The sequence below is a fragment of the Lissotriton vulgaris genome, chromosome 2_1 (genome assembly GCF_964263255.1).
Source record: "Lissotriton vulgaris chromosome 2_1, aLisVul1.2, whole genome shotgun sequence".
NCBI lineage: Eukaryota > Metazoa > Chordata > Amphibia > Caudata > Salamandridae > Lissotriton > Lissotriton vulgaris.
In genome coordinates this window covers 1,390,459,108-1,390,477,402 of record NC_141687.1, presented here as the reverse complement: position 1 = coordinate 1,390,477,402, position 18,295 = coordinate 1,390,459,108, and the positions used below count along the sequence as shown (strand labels likewise).

The 18,295-nt window shown below is 41.7% G+C and overlaps 1 protein-coding gene across 1 annotated transcript in view; it reads right to left on the bottom strand.

The window, feature by feature from the left end:
• Positions 1-1,156: 1,156 nt before the first annotated feature.
• The window catches only part of LOC147732620 (glycophorin-C-like), a 180,808-nt gene continuing 163,669 nt past the window's right edge, over positions 1,157-18,295 (bottom strand). Inside the window, exon 3 of the mRNA XM_086957124.1 lies at positions 1,157-2,909. Within this exon, the coding sequence (XP_086813250.1) occupies positions 2,728-2,909 (182 nt within the window). The 3' untranslated portion in view covers positions 1,157-2,727. The remainder of the gene's footprint in view (positions 2,910-18,295) is intronic.

Sequence of the window (18,295 nt, the reverse complement as noted above, 5' to 3'; positions counted from 1 at the left end):
TGGTCATCTGGGTCACCAGTGAGGTGAAAGCAGGGCGAACCAGAGGGGCCCTGTTCCCCCAGATAGCAGTGAACTACAATCAGGGCGGAAAGGTGCGGCATGTGCAAGGTGATATGTTGTCTGATGATGGCGGTGCGGTATGCGAATGTCGGGCTGCCGACAAGGAGGTAAATGTGGTGCCTATACAAGGTGATGTACTGTCTGTCGATGGCGTTGCTGTGTACATGTCAGGCTGCCAAGAAAAAGAGAAAACAATGCCTCAAAAGGAATTTTTTTTATGTAGTACATATTATTTGTTTTTAGGTAACTTTCTTAGGCACTTAACCTCAGAATCCATTGTGTTACACCTTGTCAGTTTATGGAGCATTAATAATGGTATAGTGTTTTGCAATGTAACCCTGGTTATTGCCTAATCTGTAAAGGGAGGGGATGTGCTGTAATCTATGTTGGGGCTCGTGGGGCCCTGCCTCGCGTGTGCCCAGAGTATTCTATAGCCTTTATGACAGGCCTCGGTGAGGCGTTCTGGCACTGGTTTTCTGCTTGGTGCAGGGAGCACCGCGTCAAGAGCCGTTCCGCACTGATCTTTAATAAAAGTACTTGGTTTAACTTTTATCCAGTGTGAAGGATATTACTAAAAATTTAGCTTTAATACTCCCCATATAATTGTGTCCCTAGACCCTAGTCATAGGTCTCTGCATCAGCTAATTCATGTTGAATGAGCAATGGTAGAGAAGTGCAAGTAGTCCGTGAATTCGAATCCTTCTGCATGCTGGCGATTCAATGTCATTTTATTTATGGAATGTGTGCATTCAAGGTAAGCTCTTAGTGCACATTGTGCATGTGATAGAAATAATAATGGTCTATTAGTGTGTCTTACTGTATACGTCCATGAATGGTGACTGGACATCTCAGCAGGCATCATCACCTTGTTTCCATAAAGCGATATGTCACTTTAAGTTCTTCTGCCAGTATTTTTAATTCTCAATTTCATTTCTCAGAAATAGTTATTCTAAAATGTCTGGCCTCATGTAAGGAAAATCATCACTTGCATGTTTCATAGATCAGATTCTTGTAGCTCATAATTTTAGAAAACACAGCATCATAAGTGCTTGGCCATTCATTTGGTAGCTATGTTAGGTATACATACTTGGAAACGTAGGGTTTGGCACTTTATTCAGCATAGCAGTGTGTATAAACTGTTCTCTCAATGGTTTAGTCAATTGAGGCTTAGAAATCTTTATGGTGGAACTCAATTAAGTACTTTATTTGCAATTTCCATTAATATTACCACAATGCCTTGCTTAGTTTATGAATGCTACGTTAAACTCTACCTTCTATATTTTGCATGAAAAGCAATCAGGGAATATGCAAATAGCATCTTTATCATTCAACATATGCACAAGAAAAGGTAAACAAAGAAAAAGACTGCATAATTAAATCTCTAGACCAAAATTATGAAATTAAGGCACTAACTGATAATACTCTGGCACAACCACTGATACAGCTGGCCATTTAAACATTATCTCAATGTTAAATATGGGTTCAATGAATATTGTCAATAATCAATGTCAAATGTACACTTAGTAAAATCTAGTTTTCACTGCTGAGATGTCACAAAAGTGATCCACCAAATTTGTCACTGCTTTACATACCAGTATCAAAGTAAACCCAGTATCCCTACCCTGCTTTTCAAAAGCAAAGAAGTCTTCACCAGCCCTCCAATAAAAGGGCACACACCTCTAAAGAAAGTTCACATTTTCCACATTGGACCAGACATAACAGCAAGTAAATATCATGGTCTTATTAACAAAGAAACACAAATACATTTCCATTGTCAAACACCAACTGTACACTGCAAGAAAGTAATTAAAAATAATTATGAACAACGTAAATAAAAAATACTGAAGTCTTAACACATTTGAAAGGTTAGAACTTCTAGAAATGAAAATAAAAACAGCTCACTTTATTAGAAGCTTTACCATCAGCACATATGGGACTGAAACAAAAAGTGGATACTAGAGAAGTTACATTCAGCAAGGTAAACATTTTCCCTCCAACGGTCCTGCAAGAAATCATAGATAAATCAACCTTCACTCTCAGTCACTGGGAACCACGCGATGAAAATCAACCTCTTCTTTGACAGATGCCCAGCTACAATTCAACATATTTAGACATAGTTAGCCCAGGTTAGATGGCTTGAATGTTCAGGTTACAATCATTCGATTGTTGGTATCACTTCATGAACACAATAGATTTTAACTTTGCTTCCACAGTTACTCATACAACATATTGGACAATCTACACAATCAACATTCCATGTAGAGCAGTATTTTAGAAATCAATCTTAGTTTCTTACTTGTTTGGAAGAAAACAACCAAAACAACCATTTGTAAAAAGTAATCTTGTGAAGAACATAAAAAACAAACTTAACATACTGCTTCTAATGCAATGAGATTCGACGATCTTTAGTGTGTTGAAACGTTCCATCATTAGCTTAAGGTATCCCCAGGAACATTAATGTCTTTCAAAGATCATGTGCGACGGAGATTTTCTGTAGGCTCCAACAAATCTTTTTACCTGGAGGTTATTTAAACTTTTAACTCAGCCATCTTAATCAAAGTTTGATTTTATTAGCTGTCTTCCTGGTAAACAAAATTCCAACCCAACCTCTAATCATTTTAACGTTTCGGTGCAGCGCTTAACAAGTAAAAACACATCCTTTTGCCATCAGATAAAGTATTCCTTTTTGCTATCATCCACATCTTCAAGGAGTGAGGGATCATCAGCACTCTCTGCATACTCTGTGCCCTTGTCTTCATTGGTTTGGTAGGTGCCCTTGTGCCGGTACATGTAACGTGCAACTACTACCAGCAAGCAGACCAGGACCACAATCATGGCGGCAATGACACCTGTGGGGAAGGAAACGGATGGATTGATTAAATGGATCATTGACATCCTGCATCATTATAATATTTAAGATGACAACAAGAATTATGCTGTCCTACACAATTCAGGAACACATTGCCCACACTCCATGTATACCCCACTCTTAAAGGTACAGACAATATGCTCTTTTTCAGCTCTGTTTTTTCTTACCAACTTGTTTTTTAAATGCAGTGACTTGCAACTCACAGGTCTTTGTTTAATGAGGAAAAAAACAAAATGTTTTCTTTGTATATCAGAATATCATAGCCTCGAAATACCAACTGAGAAAACATCTCCTAATATTGCTTACTACAATATCTTCTCATTGGATGTAGAATTTCTATTAACTCCAGTAGGGCGATATATATTTGTTAACAATATTTAGTACACCACATTTATGTCAGATGATATTCTGACAACAATAGGCTAGTTGCACATACATCCGGTTTGTTCTAGCTAAGGAAGGTCTCTCAAGAGCCAATCCTCCATGTGTACTACATGTAAGTGAGTTTATCGCTGCTAGTTTGGTAACTTAATACGGTGGTACAGATTGATTCTTTTCTGAATGGTATTTTGCAAGATACTGGGACTTGTGAGGTAATCAGGCTCATTTGTCAGGGCTGTGCTAAACCAGCATGGAGTTTGTTGTGAAGCTTCACTTCGCAGATGCTTAAGGCTGACCTTGTTAAGCATGCCAGCATTTGAATCCTGGTATTTATCTACTGGAGGTGGATGGATTGGTTTGGCATTGCACATCTGGTGGAGCACAGCAGAGTCGGCACCTGGAGACACAATGCAGATATAAAGACTTTGGATTCTGGGAGCCAGCATGTCACCAGCACAACACAGTCTTTAGTTTTCTATCCCACTCATGGTGCCTCTAAACTTGCATCTGTTAGGGAATGTTTGTCCCCAACATGGGGGATACAAATGTTGGGATGAGTCTGAAGGCTGAATGTGGTTGCAATAGCAACCAATTGTTTCCAAAACTGTGATTGGAATACACACACCAAAGTTAGTAGGTCCATGAAAGTATTGTTAAGTGGTAGCCCTATCAGAATTTGGTTTGAAAGCCACACTATCACTCCCCCAAAAATGTTTGGAAGGCAATTCCTTGTTATTAACATTTGCTTCTGTGTGTGCCTTGTGGGCCAAACATTTCAATACACTGTTAAGGAACAACGAATTGCACTGGCATGCACTCCCTAAAACGCATTCAAAACTTTTCTGTAAAAAAGGCCACGGGGTACTCTTATACTATCCTACTTATAGAGAAAAACGAGAATGATGTAAGAAGGCACTGTGTTAAATCAAGAAAAGAGGGGAAGTATTTTCTAGCTGATTTTTAGGACTGTTGTCTAAGGCCTACTATGAACAAAACAATACATAGGGTGGGTGTTTGGTTAGTTCCTTTTTAATGGATGGTTTCCTTGTCTATCTTTGACCCTTTATCCTGATTTGAATGCATTCCTCCCTATTCTTGTGTATGTGCTGCCCGGGATCATGACGGTCTCACTGAGTTTTGATTGGGTGGCATGTATCGTCCAACTGCCAATATTTGACTTTGCACTGCAATACATTTGAGCCACTATATTGTCTTTCTATCCCTCACTGCTCACTCTCCTGTCCTGCTCCACGCTTTAATTAAAATGATCTCCCCTCTGTGCCATTTTACCCCTCCTCCTAAGACTGCTGGTTTTGTGAGAACCACCCACTGCTGTATCGACAGTCAGCCATCTTAAAAATATTTTTTAACCATTTTAAGATTGCCATCCGTCAATTTACATAATCACTGAGAAATAAACACAGTAATTAATCCGAGCACAATTGTGGATTTTAATAATAGAAATGGCTGAATGGATCATATTACCTTGATTATCAAATCAACTTCTTACCATCTTCATCACCACCCAAGGACCAACTGTAGCATGCCATGCACACTTTCAACACATAACTTCACTGCATTAGTGCTGTCCTAATTGTGCAAATCACAAGCAGAACGTAATTGTGGTGTTGGTTCCTCCACATACCTGCATGTCAAGAAGCTGAAAGACCATGCACATACATCAAACAAGTTGGTTTAGTTGGAGTTAGGGGTCAGAGTGTATCTCACTAAAGTGCTGTCCCCGAGCCTGAAGCCTGCGGCTGGGACCATGCTCTGTTGCACTACTTCTTAGCTGTCTGCGAGTTGTGTGTCCTGTGAAGCAGCTGCTGTCTCAGTGGGCAACCTACTGGAGTACTAGTGGAGAGGTTAGGGATGGAGGATAGCATGCTGGTACCGTGAGCTGAGATCGCTGTTCCTTCTCACCCAGTCCATTAGAAGACGCTATTTGTATGAATCAGAGTCCTTGAGATGCACTGATTTTTTCATTTTCTTCCTTATTACCTCATGCACACTCACCCATTACTCCTTCACTTTATTTAGCAGACTGTCACTGTGACTGGGTGACCTCATCACAGCCAAGATATGCAATATAGGAATCTCTCTGTCTTAGATAAACCTTTTCTGGGAATTGCGTTCTCATTTATTTCAGTACAAAATTGTTGTAGGTTAAGATATATATGCCCAAGGGCATGTATGGCTGCCACATGGCACTGAATAAAAAGCTAAAAATTGATTTTTGGATATTCGGAATTTACCACCAACTAATAGTTGGTGGTAAATAACGAATCCTTAAATGTAAAAAACACTCGCTTGAGTGCGGTCTACATTAAGGATTTGGTAATTTACCGAATCGTAATGTTAAGAATTTGGTAATTTACCGATTCCTAAAGTTACCGATTCGGTAAATTACGGAATCCTACAATTTGGCCACATACATCTGAAAAGCCTAATTCCGGTCGGTAACGGCGGAAATTCAGTAATTTAGGCTTCCTACATCTGGCTCAATATTGTTTAAGCAAGTATTGCGTGTTGCTGGTGTGGCACGTGAACGTAATTTATGTATGTATTTTTTGGGAGGAAGGGGGTTATTTGAAACTTTGCGAGCCTAACAGTCATTGTACTATGTGGATTTTCAAATGCTTTCAGTGTTCTACAGTAGCAGTTCTGTGTTTACCAGCACTTGAGTTAGGGAGCGCAATCGTCCTAGAATACAGCCATTCTTCATTTCTGAGCATCGATAGTAGAGAAAGGTGGGGCTGGCACCGGCCCTGCCGCAAGTATGGCGGGCGCACCGGCGCCCACCCGCTCTCCGTGGTGGGGCGCGCCCCGTCGCTTCACAATGACGCGGCGGGCGCACCTTAAGCACTGATTGGACCCCGGGTCCCCTAGTGACCCGGAAGTGATTCAATCACTTCCGGGTCACTGGGGAGCAAAGGCAAGGCCGGTTAGAACCGGCCTGGCAAGAGAGGGGTTAGTAGGCCAGGGAGCGCGGGAGTATGCCACTTTGACTCGGTGCTCCATGGCCTGCCCCTCCAGCCTCTAGGAGGCTGTAATTCTTTTTTCTGTTTTTTCTCCTTTGCAGGTGTGCATTTTCAGGGAGGAATCAACATCGCGTTAGGAGGGTCAATTACGTCAGGAGGAGGAGTCAGTAAACCGCTGTGAAGTCCAGCTGCGAGAAAATCTCCTTTGTTTTATCGCCTTTGCAGGGTATTCGAGATTGGGAGGAGTCGTTAAGCTGCCGCAAGCAGCAAGGGGACCGCCGAGTGCTGGGGGCATCTCCCGCTGAATCTGGGTTGCCGTTTTTGAGGACGTTGCACCTGTCTTCAGCTGTCTTTATCTCCCGGAGCAGTTGGAACGCCCGGACCGCCCTCCCCTCCCGCTGCACAGAAGGCTCTGTTTTCAAGGAGAGCACGCAGCGCTCCTCAAAAGTATTGGGGGGAGTTTCTGGCGCTGCTACTCACCGCCACACAGCTTGGCCTAAGCGCTTACAAATAGACGGCAAAACGGTCTTCCTTCAGTGGGCAAGGGTCAAACTGTTACACTTGGCCATAAATCATCGTTTTTTGTTAATTTGGTGTCAGAACATTGTTCAGGCAGGGGTATGTGTTCTGGAAATCGAAGAAAGTGGGGCTGTGCATTTGTCCTGAAAGCTATCAGAGGGGACATTATTGGAATCAGTAAACCACAACCATAATTGTGTAACTGCTGCGGGGGTGCTGTTGTATACTCACTGGGTGGGGGAGGGTAAGTACTGCCCTGGTGGCCCACAGGTTTGCAGAGAGGTATGGTCAAAGGGATACAGCTGCAGTAAGCTGATATCAGGGTTTTAACATTCTCCTTGTCATACTTCCAGACTCCTAATTCTGTTTCTGTAGTCAAAGATTCTCCGCGGTGGCACATCGAACGTGCAAGGGAACATCTCTCACAGGGGTCACAGGCAGGCCTGCATTTCACTGCTTCTGTGGCCCGCTGGGCTCGAGGTTACTCGCCCAACACCTAGGTTAGCTGGTGTGGCGCGGCTCCAGTTGCGTGGTGCTTACGGCCGGTTTGTGTACCTCCAACGGTGCGCAGGTAAGGACCTGGACAGGTTTCCAGGCCAGGCAAATATTATGGGGAGGCTCTCAGTGAGAGAAATCACTGAGGTACAGATAACATTGTGTTCGCGGTGTTACTGCCTACCAGTTATAAGTGAACTTGCAATTTCGGCGCAGGAGCTATGGCCAGTAAGCGTGGCGCGAAGCGTTCCCGCATGGAACACATGCTGGAGTCCATGATGCGTATGATGTTGACAATGGATAGGAGATGGGGAAAGGTAAAAAAACTGGGGCAGAGCCTGGCAGAGCTCAGAGAAAGAGTGGAAGGGCAGGGTGAGGTGGTGGGGAGGCCTAAGCGAACCATAGTGCCCCCAAAACCCAGGGGTGAACTGGACCAGCTCCCTAGGCGGGCGAGGCCCAGTTAGGGGAAGAATCAAGAAAAAGCCCCCGTGCCAGTCCATCCTCTGGGAGAGGTTCCGTCGGGCGGGGGTCCCTCAGGGATTCCATTGACATTGGTTCCCGGTGGCCCCTACACCTATCCCAATGGTCCCCACAAGTATTCCAGCGGTCCCCGCGCCTATCCCAGTGGTGCCCACACCAAGTCCGGTGGCCCCCACACCAACCCCGGTGGTCCCCACATCAATTCTAGTGGTGCCCACACCTGGTCTAGTGACCCCTATACCTATTCCAGTGGTCCCTACACTTGTCACAATGCCAACAGACATCAATCAGATCCCACAGGAACTAGTGGCACAGATAGCGTCCGTTCTCCCGAGGTTAGGGAGGGGAGGGATGTTGCCAACTTCAGCGGGGGCAAAGGAAGTAGGGGAGGACCCTTTGGCGGAGGCGAAAAAGATGGTTGCAAAGATTATTGCAACACCAAGCTGGACGCCAGGCGAGGGGCCAGGTACTCCATCTCTCCCGCAACCAGCAGGGGGGCTTCCTTAAGCAGGAAACAACAAAGATGTGCCAGTGAACAGCCATGGGAAGGACAAGCTGACTGAGCCAGCTGGAGCTGTTGCAATAGGTAAAGAAGTGACATTGCCATTACTGGGCGTGGGTGTGTTACCCACAGGAAGGGAACATTTGGCCAGGCATGTAACACGCAAAGTGAAAGAATTGATATGGTCTGGTGCTTACATTAATATGTTCTCCCTACTTGTGGATGACAGCGAAATGGAGTATTCGAGGAAACCGAAAGATTGGATGCTTCCTAATGAATGGCGCAGTGAACTGTTGAAATTCAGGGTAGAGGAGAATTTTAGCAACTGGATTAGGGCAATCTCAGTATTTATGGCAATAATAGCTGAGCATTCACCTAATTTACAAACAGAGATGGCGTGCAACCAGAGCAGGATTACTATGTTTCATGTCAAATATGGCGGAATAGGATGGAAGGAATATGATATGAATTTCAGGAAGGCTAACGCAGTTGACCCATCACTCTACTGGGACCGAGTCGAAATGATCTTATGGTTGGATCAGTTTGGGCCAGGGCAGCCTGGTTACACGGTGCAAAACTTCAACAAGGGTCACACATTTCAAGCTTCTCAGCCCTTTCGGCCACCCCAACCCAAGGGCACGGCCCCTAGTCCAGGGAGTGGGGAGGGGGGACGGAAAGGGACATGTTGGGATTTTAATATGCGGACATGAAACCAGCGCCCAAGGCACTTGTAAGTTCAGGCACGCATGCATAACCCATCTCACCCAGAATCAAAATGCCTCAAGAAATCAGGATATAGGGGAAAGAAGAAACAGGAGTGAGGAGAGGGCACAACTTGTAACACACTCACCCATTGACGTTATGGCTATGACCCCTTGGTTAAACAAGTACCCAGATCATGCCTCAGCTAGGACCTTACAAGAAGGCTTTCTGTATGGCTTTAGGAATCCTGCATTTGATTATATAGGGACACCAGATTGCAAAAATCAGCTTTCTGTAAGAACCAATCCTGGGGTGGCAGCAACAAAAATTGCAAAGGAATTACGCTTGGGCAGAATAGCTGGTCCTTTTGATCACATTCCGGTACCCAATTTTGTTTGCTCACCCCTTGGAGTGGTCCCCAAGAAAGAGGAGGGGGAGTTCAGGCTGATTCATAATCTGTCAGCCCCTAGAGCCATTTCATTGAATGACGCTATCAATTAGGAAATCAGGAGCGTTAAGTATGCTTTCTTTGATCAGGCACTGGATATGCTAAGGGGCCTGGGCCCTGGGGCCTTGCTAGGCAAATCAGATATTGAGTCTGCCTTCCGTTTACTGCCGGTCCATCCTCTTGATTATCACCTTCTGGGTTTTAATTTTCCGGACACATTCTACATGGTTATGCGCATGCCCATTGGTTGCTCTGTTTCCTGCGCTTAGTTTGAAAAATTCAGTTAATTTTTGGAATGGGTTTTTACACAGGCGACGGGGCACCAATATGCCATGCATTATCTTGATGACTTTTCTTTCTGGGGTCAGCGGGCTCCCAGGAGTGTGCTTGGGCAGCCATGCCGTGGGAAGCTGCACCATCTCGCAATGACAGAGAGGCTGCAAGTGGGAACTGTGTCTACACTCATGACAGCACTTCAAAAGAGGAAAAATCAAACTTGCTCAGCATTCTGGCCCACCGGAGGATAACAATAAATTAAATATCATGCACTAAGCAGAACCCACTGAAGGGTGACACACCTTTACTCTGAACTTGACTACAAGTCCCAGCCTGCAAAGTAATAATTAACCCAATCAATGAGGCCCACTGGGGGTATTTAAAGTAGCAGGCTGTCAGAGCCATCTGCCAAGTACAATGAAATGTTCCATGACTAAGAGGCAGGAGCCTCGAAACGCGTCGGAGATGAACTTTACAGCAATACTGTAACTTGTTTTGCTTGTGAATAAACAGGCAGGTTCTTTTGATGTAGAGTGCGCTTCCGTTGCTTTGGGGCACTTTGGATTGAACATATTTACACGGCAGCCCTGCCTTGGGAAGTTGCACCATCTCACAATGAGGTTGCAAGTGGGAACTGTGCCTCCACTCGTGACAGCACTTCAAAAGAGGAAAAATCAAACTTGCTCAGCATTCTGGCCCACCGGAGGATAACAATACATTAAATATCATGCACTCAGCAGAACCCACTGAAGGGTGACAAACTTTTACTCTGAACTTGACTACAAGTCCCAGCTTGCAACGTAATAATTTACTTATTTAATGAGGCCCACTGGGAGTATTTAAAGGAGGAGGCTGTCAGAGCCGGGAAACAACGTTTATAACGAAACGTTATCTCCGCGGGGAATCACAACGGGGTCGTTATCACGACCGTGTTGTGATTCCGCATACCATTACTTCGCAAGTCGGAACAATAGACTGGAGTTGGAATAGTTCATTATACTATTCCAACTTCCAGCGCCCCCCCTCCGCAAGTCGTTGTTACGACTTGCGGAGTAATGGTATGCGGAATCACAACAACCACGTTGTGATACCCCGCGGAGAAAAAGGCTGCGGGATTAGATCATATATTCGTCAGAAACTTTTAAAGGAATTAGAGCTGCGCTACCTTCTGTTAAGCTTTATGCTGACAAGTTTTATCTGAATTCAGAAAATCTATTTTACTTTGAATTATTCGGCGTGCTGCACGGGTGACACGTTTGTCCTCACCGTGTCTAAAACATGACCCTCCCTACCTCGAGACCATAGGTCCCGACCCCTGCGCACAATTGCCAATGGGCTATACCCAACAATAATTAACACTATATATTAAATGATACAGGTTGTTTTACTGCATATTTGAACATTTATTCTGACACCATAAATATTCACTAGTTGTACTTAATGTTAGATCATGAAACTTATATTACATGCAGTACATATCATGAAATCATTTGTTCATTACAACTTCAATTCTGACAATGTTCTTCTGTGTTCATTTCAAGATGCTCTATGCATTTCGTCAGAGCCATCTGCCAAGTACAATGAAATGTTCCATGACTAAGAGGCAGGAGCCTCGAAATGCGTTGGAGATGAACTTTTCAGCAAATGCTGTAACTTGTTTTCCTTGTGAATAAACCGTCAGGTTCTCTTGATGTGGAGTGCGCTTCCGTTGCTTTGGGGCACTTTGGAATGAACATATATATATATATCCTTGGAGGTGAAACGCGTCATGGCGGCAGCGCTGGCAATCATGAAATAAATTCACTTGTTTGCACCAGCATCTATTGGGTTCACTCCTCGTCATTTTGGATTTATGCAGTGGCAGTCTGCAGCGTGGCAATTTTCCAAAATATATATATATTCACTGAAAAAAACATAGGTTTCACACCAGTTATAGTTAGCTGGAAATTTTACTGACATAAAACCATTGAAATTCCCACGTTATAGTTAGTTGGATTCACTATAACGTGCTCGCCTGCAATGCACTGCTGATGACGTCACATATTACATCACTCATGACATGGTCAGTGACATCACTCATGACATCACTGATGACACCATCCTTGTGACAGAGTGACAGACCTCCTTTCAGCGTAATGTAACCCTTGAAACACATATTCAAAAATAGAAATTAACATTTTCAAAAAAATGGAGATACCCATACCAGTTACAACAACCATTTCAGTAATTCCACCATCTATATACACATCCACTTATTCACCAACAGTTCTATATAGTCACTCATACATATACTCACTCATCATATGTAGTGATACACCTATACATCCTGTTACACACCGACAGTCATCCAAAAGTTACTCAAACACATACTCACACATGCAAATAAACTATTGCACATCCATTTATTTGCATATACAACTATACACACACTACCACCTTACTTCTAAGGAAACTTACACATACTTTCTCTCTTAAACAATCACTTATAGAAACACATACTTATTTAAACAGGAACTCTTACAATCTCTCACTCTCACATATACTCACTTATATACATCAATACTCACATATACTAGATTAAAACATGTCGTTACAGATAAAGACACTAGTGAGACAGTCATTCACTCATTAACACACACATATACACACTCATCCACCCATACAGTCCTGCACATATGCTGTCTTCAAAACACATACAAACAGTGAGTCAGTCATTGATGCATCTATGTGCTAAGTAATACCCCCACCAAACTATACAGACACTCATACTGATACTAAAAAAACATCTAATAACCCATATACACACACATGTAGCTACTCACTAACCCATGCAGCCACTTATACACAAAGTGAAACACCGATACATATATTTAAATATTTAAAAATTACTCGCTATTATATGTATTCACTAAGATACAATTAATAAGCCAGTTAACCAATCAATTTTATTTTTAAAAAACATCCATTTACACACTTCTTAAAACATTTATTCTTCCATCGACCTTTACATATACATATATAAAACATATTTATTTTTCAGAAAGACACACATTCACTGGATGGTGTCATCAGTGATGTCATGAGTGATGTCACTGACCATGTCATGAGTGATGTAATATGTGACGTCATCAGCAGTGCATTGCAGGCGCACAAGTTATAGTGAGTCCAACTAACTACAACGTGGGAATTTCAATGGTTTTATGTCAGTAAAATTTCCAGCTAACTATAACTGGTGTGAAACCTATGGTTTTTTCAGTGAATTTAATAGGTTTTTTAAATGCTAATTCCTAACTATAACTGGTGTGAAACCTATGGTTTTTTCAGTGAATTTCATAGGTTTTTTAAATGCTAATTCCTAACTATATATAGGGCCTCAAACCTATGTTTTTTTCAGTGAATTTCAAAGGTTTTTCAATAGCAAATTTCTATAGCTATGAAATATAATATTTTTTATAATTAATCCTATATTGTATATTTATGTAATACTATTTTTTGATGTATATTGTTGATGCTTTTTTTTTTTTGCCCTGGAGCGCTCCCGGTGCGCGTACCGGTGTGCGCACCGGTAAGCGCAGTCTTCCGGCGTGCCCCGGTGCGCGTACCGGTGAGCGTCCCGTTGGCGCTATTTCCGCAAACGAAAACATCATCGTGACGTATCGCGTAGCCGCGTCCGCGTGATACGCACGGCGTAAGCGCACCATGAAGCACTCAAGCGCATACGATCGTGCTACGTAAGCGCCCCGGGGGGCGTAGCGTAAGTGCGTCGGGTCATGCGACCTGAAAATAACACTTTTCATTGGTTCAAGACAGTTTTGGTTTCCAAATGATGAAAGCCCGGGTCATGTGACCTGAAAATAACACTTTTTATTGGTTCAGGACAGTTTTGTTTTCCAAATAATGAAAGCCCCCACCTTTTTTCCTCATTCTCACTTTGTACTTTGAGTGAGGAAGACCTGTTTGCAGACCTATTCTTACCTATTTTTACTGAGAAATGGCTACAGTAGCAGCAGCAGCAGGAGCATCTCAACCACCACAAGGACCACCACAACACCACCACAACACCACAGTGGTGGAGAAGAAGAAGAGGAGGAGGAGGAGAAGGAGGAGAGGCGGTACCTGCCTGAAGATACTACCACCTATAAGCCAAAGGAGCACATAGTCTGGGAGTTTTTTAAAATCCCAAGGGGCCTCAAAAAAGTTAATGCGCCAAAGGTTACTTGTATGATCTGTGGCACTGTACTTTCCAGGGGGAACCCTGCCAAAAAGTATTCTTTTGGCAACAACACCATGATTCGCCACATGCAACGCCGGCACCCAAACAACTATGCTGCGGCAAAGGTCAGAGAACTGACCAGAAACCCTCCCCAATCTTCTCCCAGCACCTCCCAAAGTAAGCAACCCACTCCATCGGGTCCAGAGACAAGGGAGATGGTCCCAAACATCCAAACCCAGTTTGGAGATTTCAAAATAGTTTGCAAATTTTGTGGAAGGACAATTTGCTATGGTGAGCAAAGCATTAAACTCATCAACCGTGATAGTGACATACACAAGTGCCCAAAAAAACCTTAATTTTTTCCAGATTTTTTTTGCTCCAGTTGAGCCGTTTACAATTCCCTGTTTTTTGTTTGTCCCCATAAAAATAACCAAAAAAATATAAAATTGTTCATAAAAGCCAAAAAAAGTAAAAAATGTTCCAAAAAACAATAAAAAATATAAAACAAAAAAAAATAAAAAAAACAGTACTTTTTAGAACTACCTGCAATTTATAAAAAAATGCTACATTTAAAAAAAAATCTGTCATTCTTTTTTCCCCATGGTACGCTCCCCGTTACGCTCCCTGGTGCATGTACCGCCCCCCCCCCCTCCCGGCGCAAATCGAAAAAATTTGCCCCCACATCAAACCTAGGGGGTCAGGGGTGGGGTCTACCCTGCCCCCTTTTGGTCATTTCCCCCTTTGTTTTTTGCCACCTCTTGTGTCTCGATCCTACCGAGATACAGGATGGTGGACGCTCCGGACTGTTTGGAATGTTGACAGACACCCGAGAGCTAATCAGCTTTCCGCTCGCGAACTCGCGTAGCGCGCTGGTACGCGCCCCGGTGCGCGTACCGGGCGCGCTTATTGATATATATATTTTTTGAACCTAAATTACTCAAAATCCACTGGAGCACATATCTTGAGACATAGCAAAGGCACATCGGGCTACCAGTCCCTACAATTTTGCCAAGTTTGGTGGAAATCCATTCAGCCGTTCGGGCTAAAAGTGAGTCCAACCGCCCTATGGAAATTAACATGGGGAAAACACGTTTTGGGACCCCCCTTTTATCTCGGCCTCCGCTTGACGAATCCCCCCCAAACTTTCAGGGAAGGAACGGAGCGCAGCGAGGCAAATGTAAGGAAAATTACAGGCAGATTTCTCAACCAGCGCCAAAGTTATTCCCAGTAATTGGCCGTGTCTTGCAAATTTGATAGTAGCATTGACACATACCTTCGCGATCAATTAGTTTTGGACTGCTACAAAAAGAAGATACAGGAAAGTTTATTATGCACATGCAATCCATCGTTGATTAAGTTAAGCGGAATTACAAAAGGGGTTGAGGGATCTCTTCTCTCATCAAGGGTGTTATCTAATAACAAAGAGGAAGTAATGTAGCGGCTGTACATTTTGAAACGAGAAAAGAGAGAAAGGTGGAGGTTGATAGTAAAGAAGGCGGTGAAACTCACAGAACACATTTTGTTATTATTGTGGGTCTCAATCACTCTAAGGACACTTTAGTAATTGTCCTGCCATCAAGGTAAAAAGTTTGAAGTGTGGTAAGTTCCGGCACTTTGCCAAAGTGTGCAGATTTAAAGCAGTTGAAGTCAAGGATTTAAGTAAAAAAAGAGGTAGGAATGTTTTCACTATAGAGGTTGAGGAGGATGATATGCTTAATGAATGTCAGTCCAAGTTTAGAGACGTTATTCTTACCATCGCATCACATGAAGGTTACTAAAAGAGAGGACTATTTTGTATTATTGACGTTGGTTCCAAACAAATTCCTGTTTTAGGTGATTCAGGATACCCCATTACCACTTTGGATAGGTCTACTTTTGAAGAAAATTGGAAAGATAAACAACTGCTCTTGTGTGATATCTCGCCCAAGGCTTTTGGGGGATTTGTAATAAAAATGTCAGGCTGTTTTGAGGATATTTTGGGTTTCAAGGGGAGAAAAATGTATGCTAAGGTGTTCGTGGCTACAGAGGAAAGGGATGTTTTGGCTAGATGGATCAGGCTACACTGGGTGTCATTCTGAAACTTGGATCTTCTGTACCAGTTCCGCTAGATCCTGATTGGGTGTAGGAGTATTTGCAAGAAATGGAAACTGTTATGGCAAACCATCCTTACTGATGGTATATTCTGGCAATGTGGGATCTATTGAATGTTAATTAAAGGGTGATAATGCAGTGTTTACATATTAAATTGGTTGTGTTAAGGTTTTTTTTACATGACATTGTATTGAAACAGAGAGCCAGTTCAGTCATCCATAAAGTCAGGAATGTTCCTTTAAGCATTCGCAAAGCCTTAAAAGTTTTACTTGAAAAGATGTGTGAGGACAAAATCATTGTTCCTTTTGAGTGCTCTGAGTGGGTGTCAAGTATTGTTATCGCACGCAAAAAAACTCAGAGATCAGGCTGTGTGCTGATCTTCGTTCTCTTAATAAAAATATCAGATCACATCACACCTTTTAGTACGTTCAAATACCTTAGACTACCTTTTGGATTAGCCTTGGTGGCTAGGGTCGTTCAAAGCGTCGTTCAAAGACTGATAGACAGCTTGTTTGAAGGCATGTTGTTATAATATAGTTGTTAGTTAATGCATCCTTCCTATTGTTGTTCTCTGCCTTGCTGCTCAGCCAATGGTGAGGTCATTGGAATGTTCAGAGTGTTTGTGCTTGAGGAAGAATCAGTTGGAGTGGATGGGATGAGCAGCAAGGAGGCTGCTCCTGGTGGGGCATAATATGGATCTTACCATCTTCCTGTAACTGAAGAAGCAACTTGAAGAATAAATTCATAAACCTTTACCTACATGACCTGTCTACGTATCTTCCTTCATTTTAACACATGTCTGGTGTGATGACACACCAGGATGTCATTCTTATCTTTGCTGCTCACATGGAACAAAATTATGTGATCTTGCGTAAGGTACTATCTGTTTTACTGGAATATGGCATGACTATACGCAAAGACAAATGTAAAATTACAGCCAGTTAAATTGATTCTTTGGGACATTGTGTTTCTGCTAGAGATAGTGAGCCAAAGGACAATTTGCTCAGAGCAATAAAGGAGGCACATACACCTAAGGATAAAGACAGTCTACGGTCCTTTTTAGGGGTACACAGACAAAATATCGATTTTTAAATATCGATATACAAAAATATCAAAGTTTAAATATCGATGGGACAAAATATCGAAGGTAAGTAATATCGACAGTCTTAATAGCGATGTTGGTATGATATCAGTAATATCGAAGTTGTAAATATCGATGTCAATAATATCGAAATTAATAACTTCGATGTTACTAATATCAATTTTTAAATAAATTTAGTGTATATTATATTGTATTTATTATGTTTTATTATTTATTTTTAATGTAATTTAATAAAATATTGTCTTTTACTACTGTAGCGGGTTGTGGGTTTATAGGGGAATAGGGTGGGAAGTAATTTAATTATGCTAAATTAATTTTTAATTAGTAGGAATTATTAATTAATTAATTGAGAAATAATTTTTAAATATTTTTAATTAATTGATTAATTGATAAATATGTTCTGTAGCGGGTTATGGGTTTATAGGGGAATAGGGTGGGAAGTAATTTAATAATAATTAATTAATTGATATATGTTTGTACATATTTTAATTAATAATTAATTGGTAATTAATTTCTATTAATTAGTTAAATAATTAATATAATTTTGTACATATTTATAATTATTAATTAGTTGGTAATTAATTAATATTAATTATTTAATTACATTAATTATAGTAATTTGTTTATATATAATTTATTGTTATTATTAATTAATTAATTGGGAAAATAATATTAATTATTAAATTAAATTAATTACAGCAAATGTGCTAATATATTGACTTTATTGTTATTGTTAATTAATAATTAATTGGTAATTAAATAATATTAATTAATTTTGGGTAAAGGAGTATTTTTAGGGTTCAGGGTCAGTTTTCAGTTTTTGGGTAAAGGGGTATTTTTAGGGTTCTGGGTCAGTTTTCAGTTTTTGGGTAAAGTGGTATTTTTAGGGTTCAGGGTCAGTTTTCAGTTCATGGGTAAAGGGGTATTTTTAGGGTTCAGGGTCAGTTTTCAGTTCATGGGTAAAGGGGTATTTTTAGGGTTCAGGGTCAGTTTTCAGTTTTTGGGTAAAGGGGTATTTTTAGGGTTCAGGGGCAGTTTTCAGTTTTTGGGTAAAGGGGTATTTTTAGGGTTCTGGGTCAGTTTTCAGTTTTTGGGTAAAGGGGTATTTTTAGGGTTCTGGGTCAGTTTTCAGTTCATGGGTAAAGGGGTATTTTTAGGGTTCAGGGTCAGTTTTCA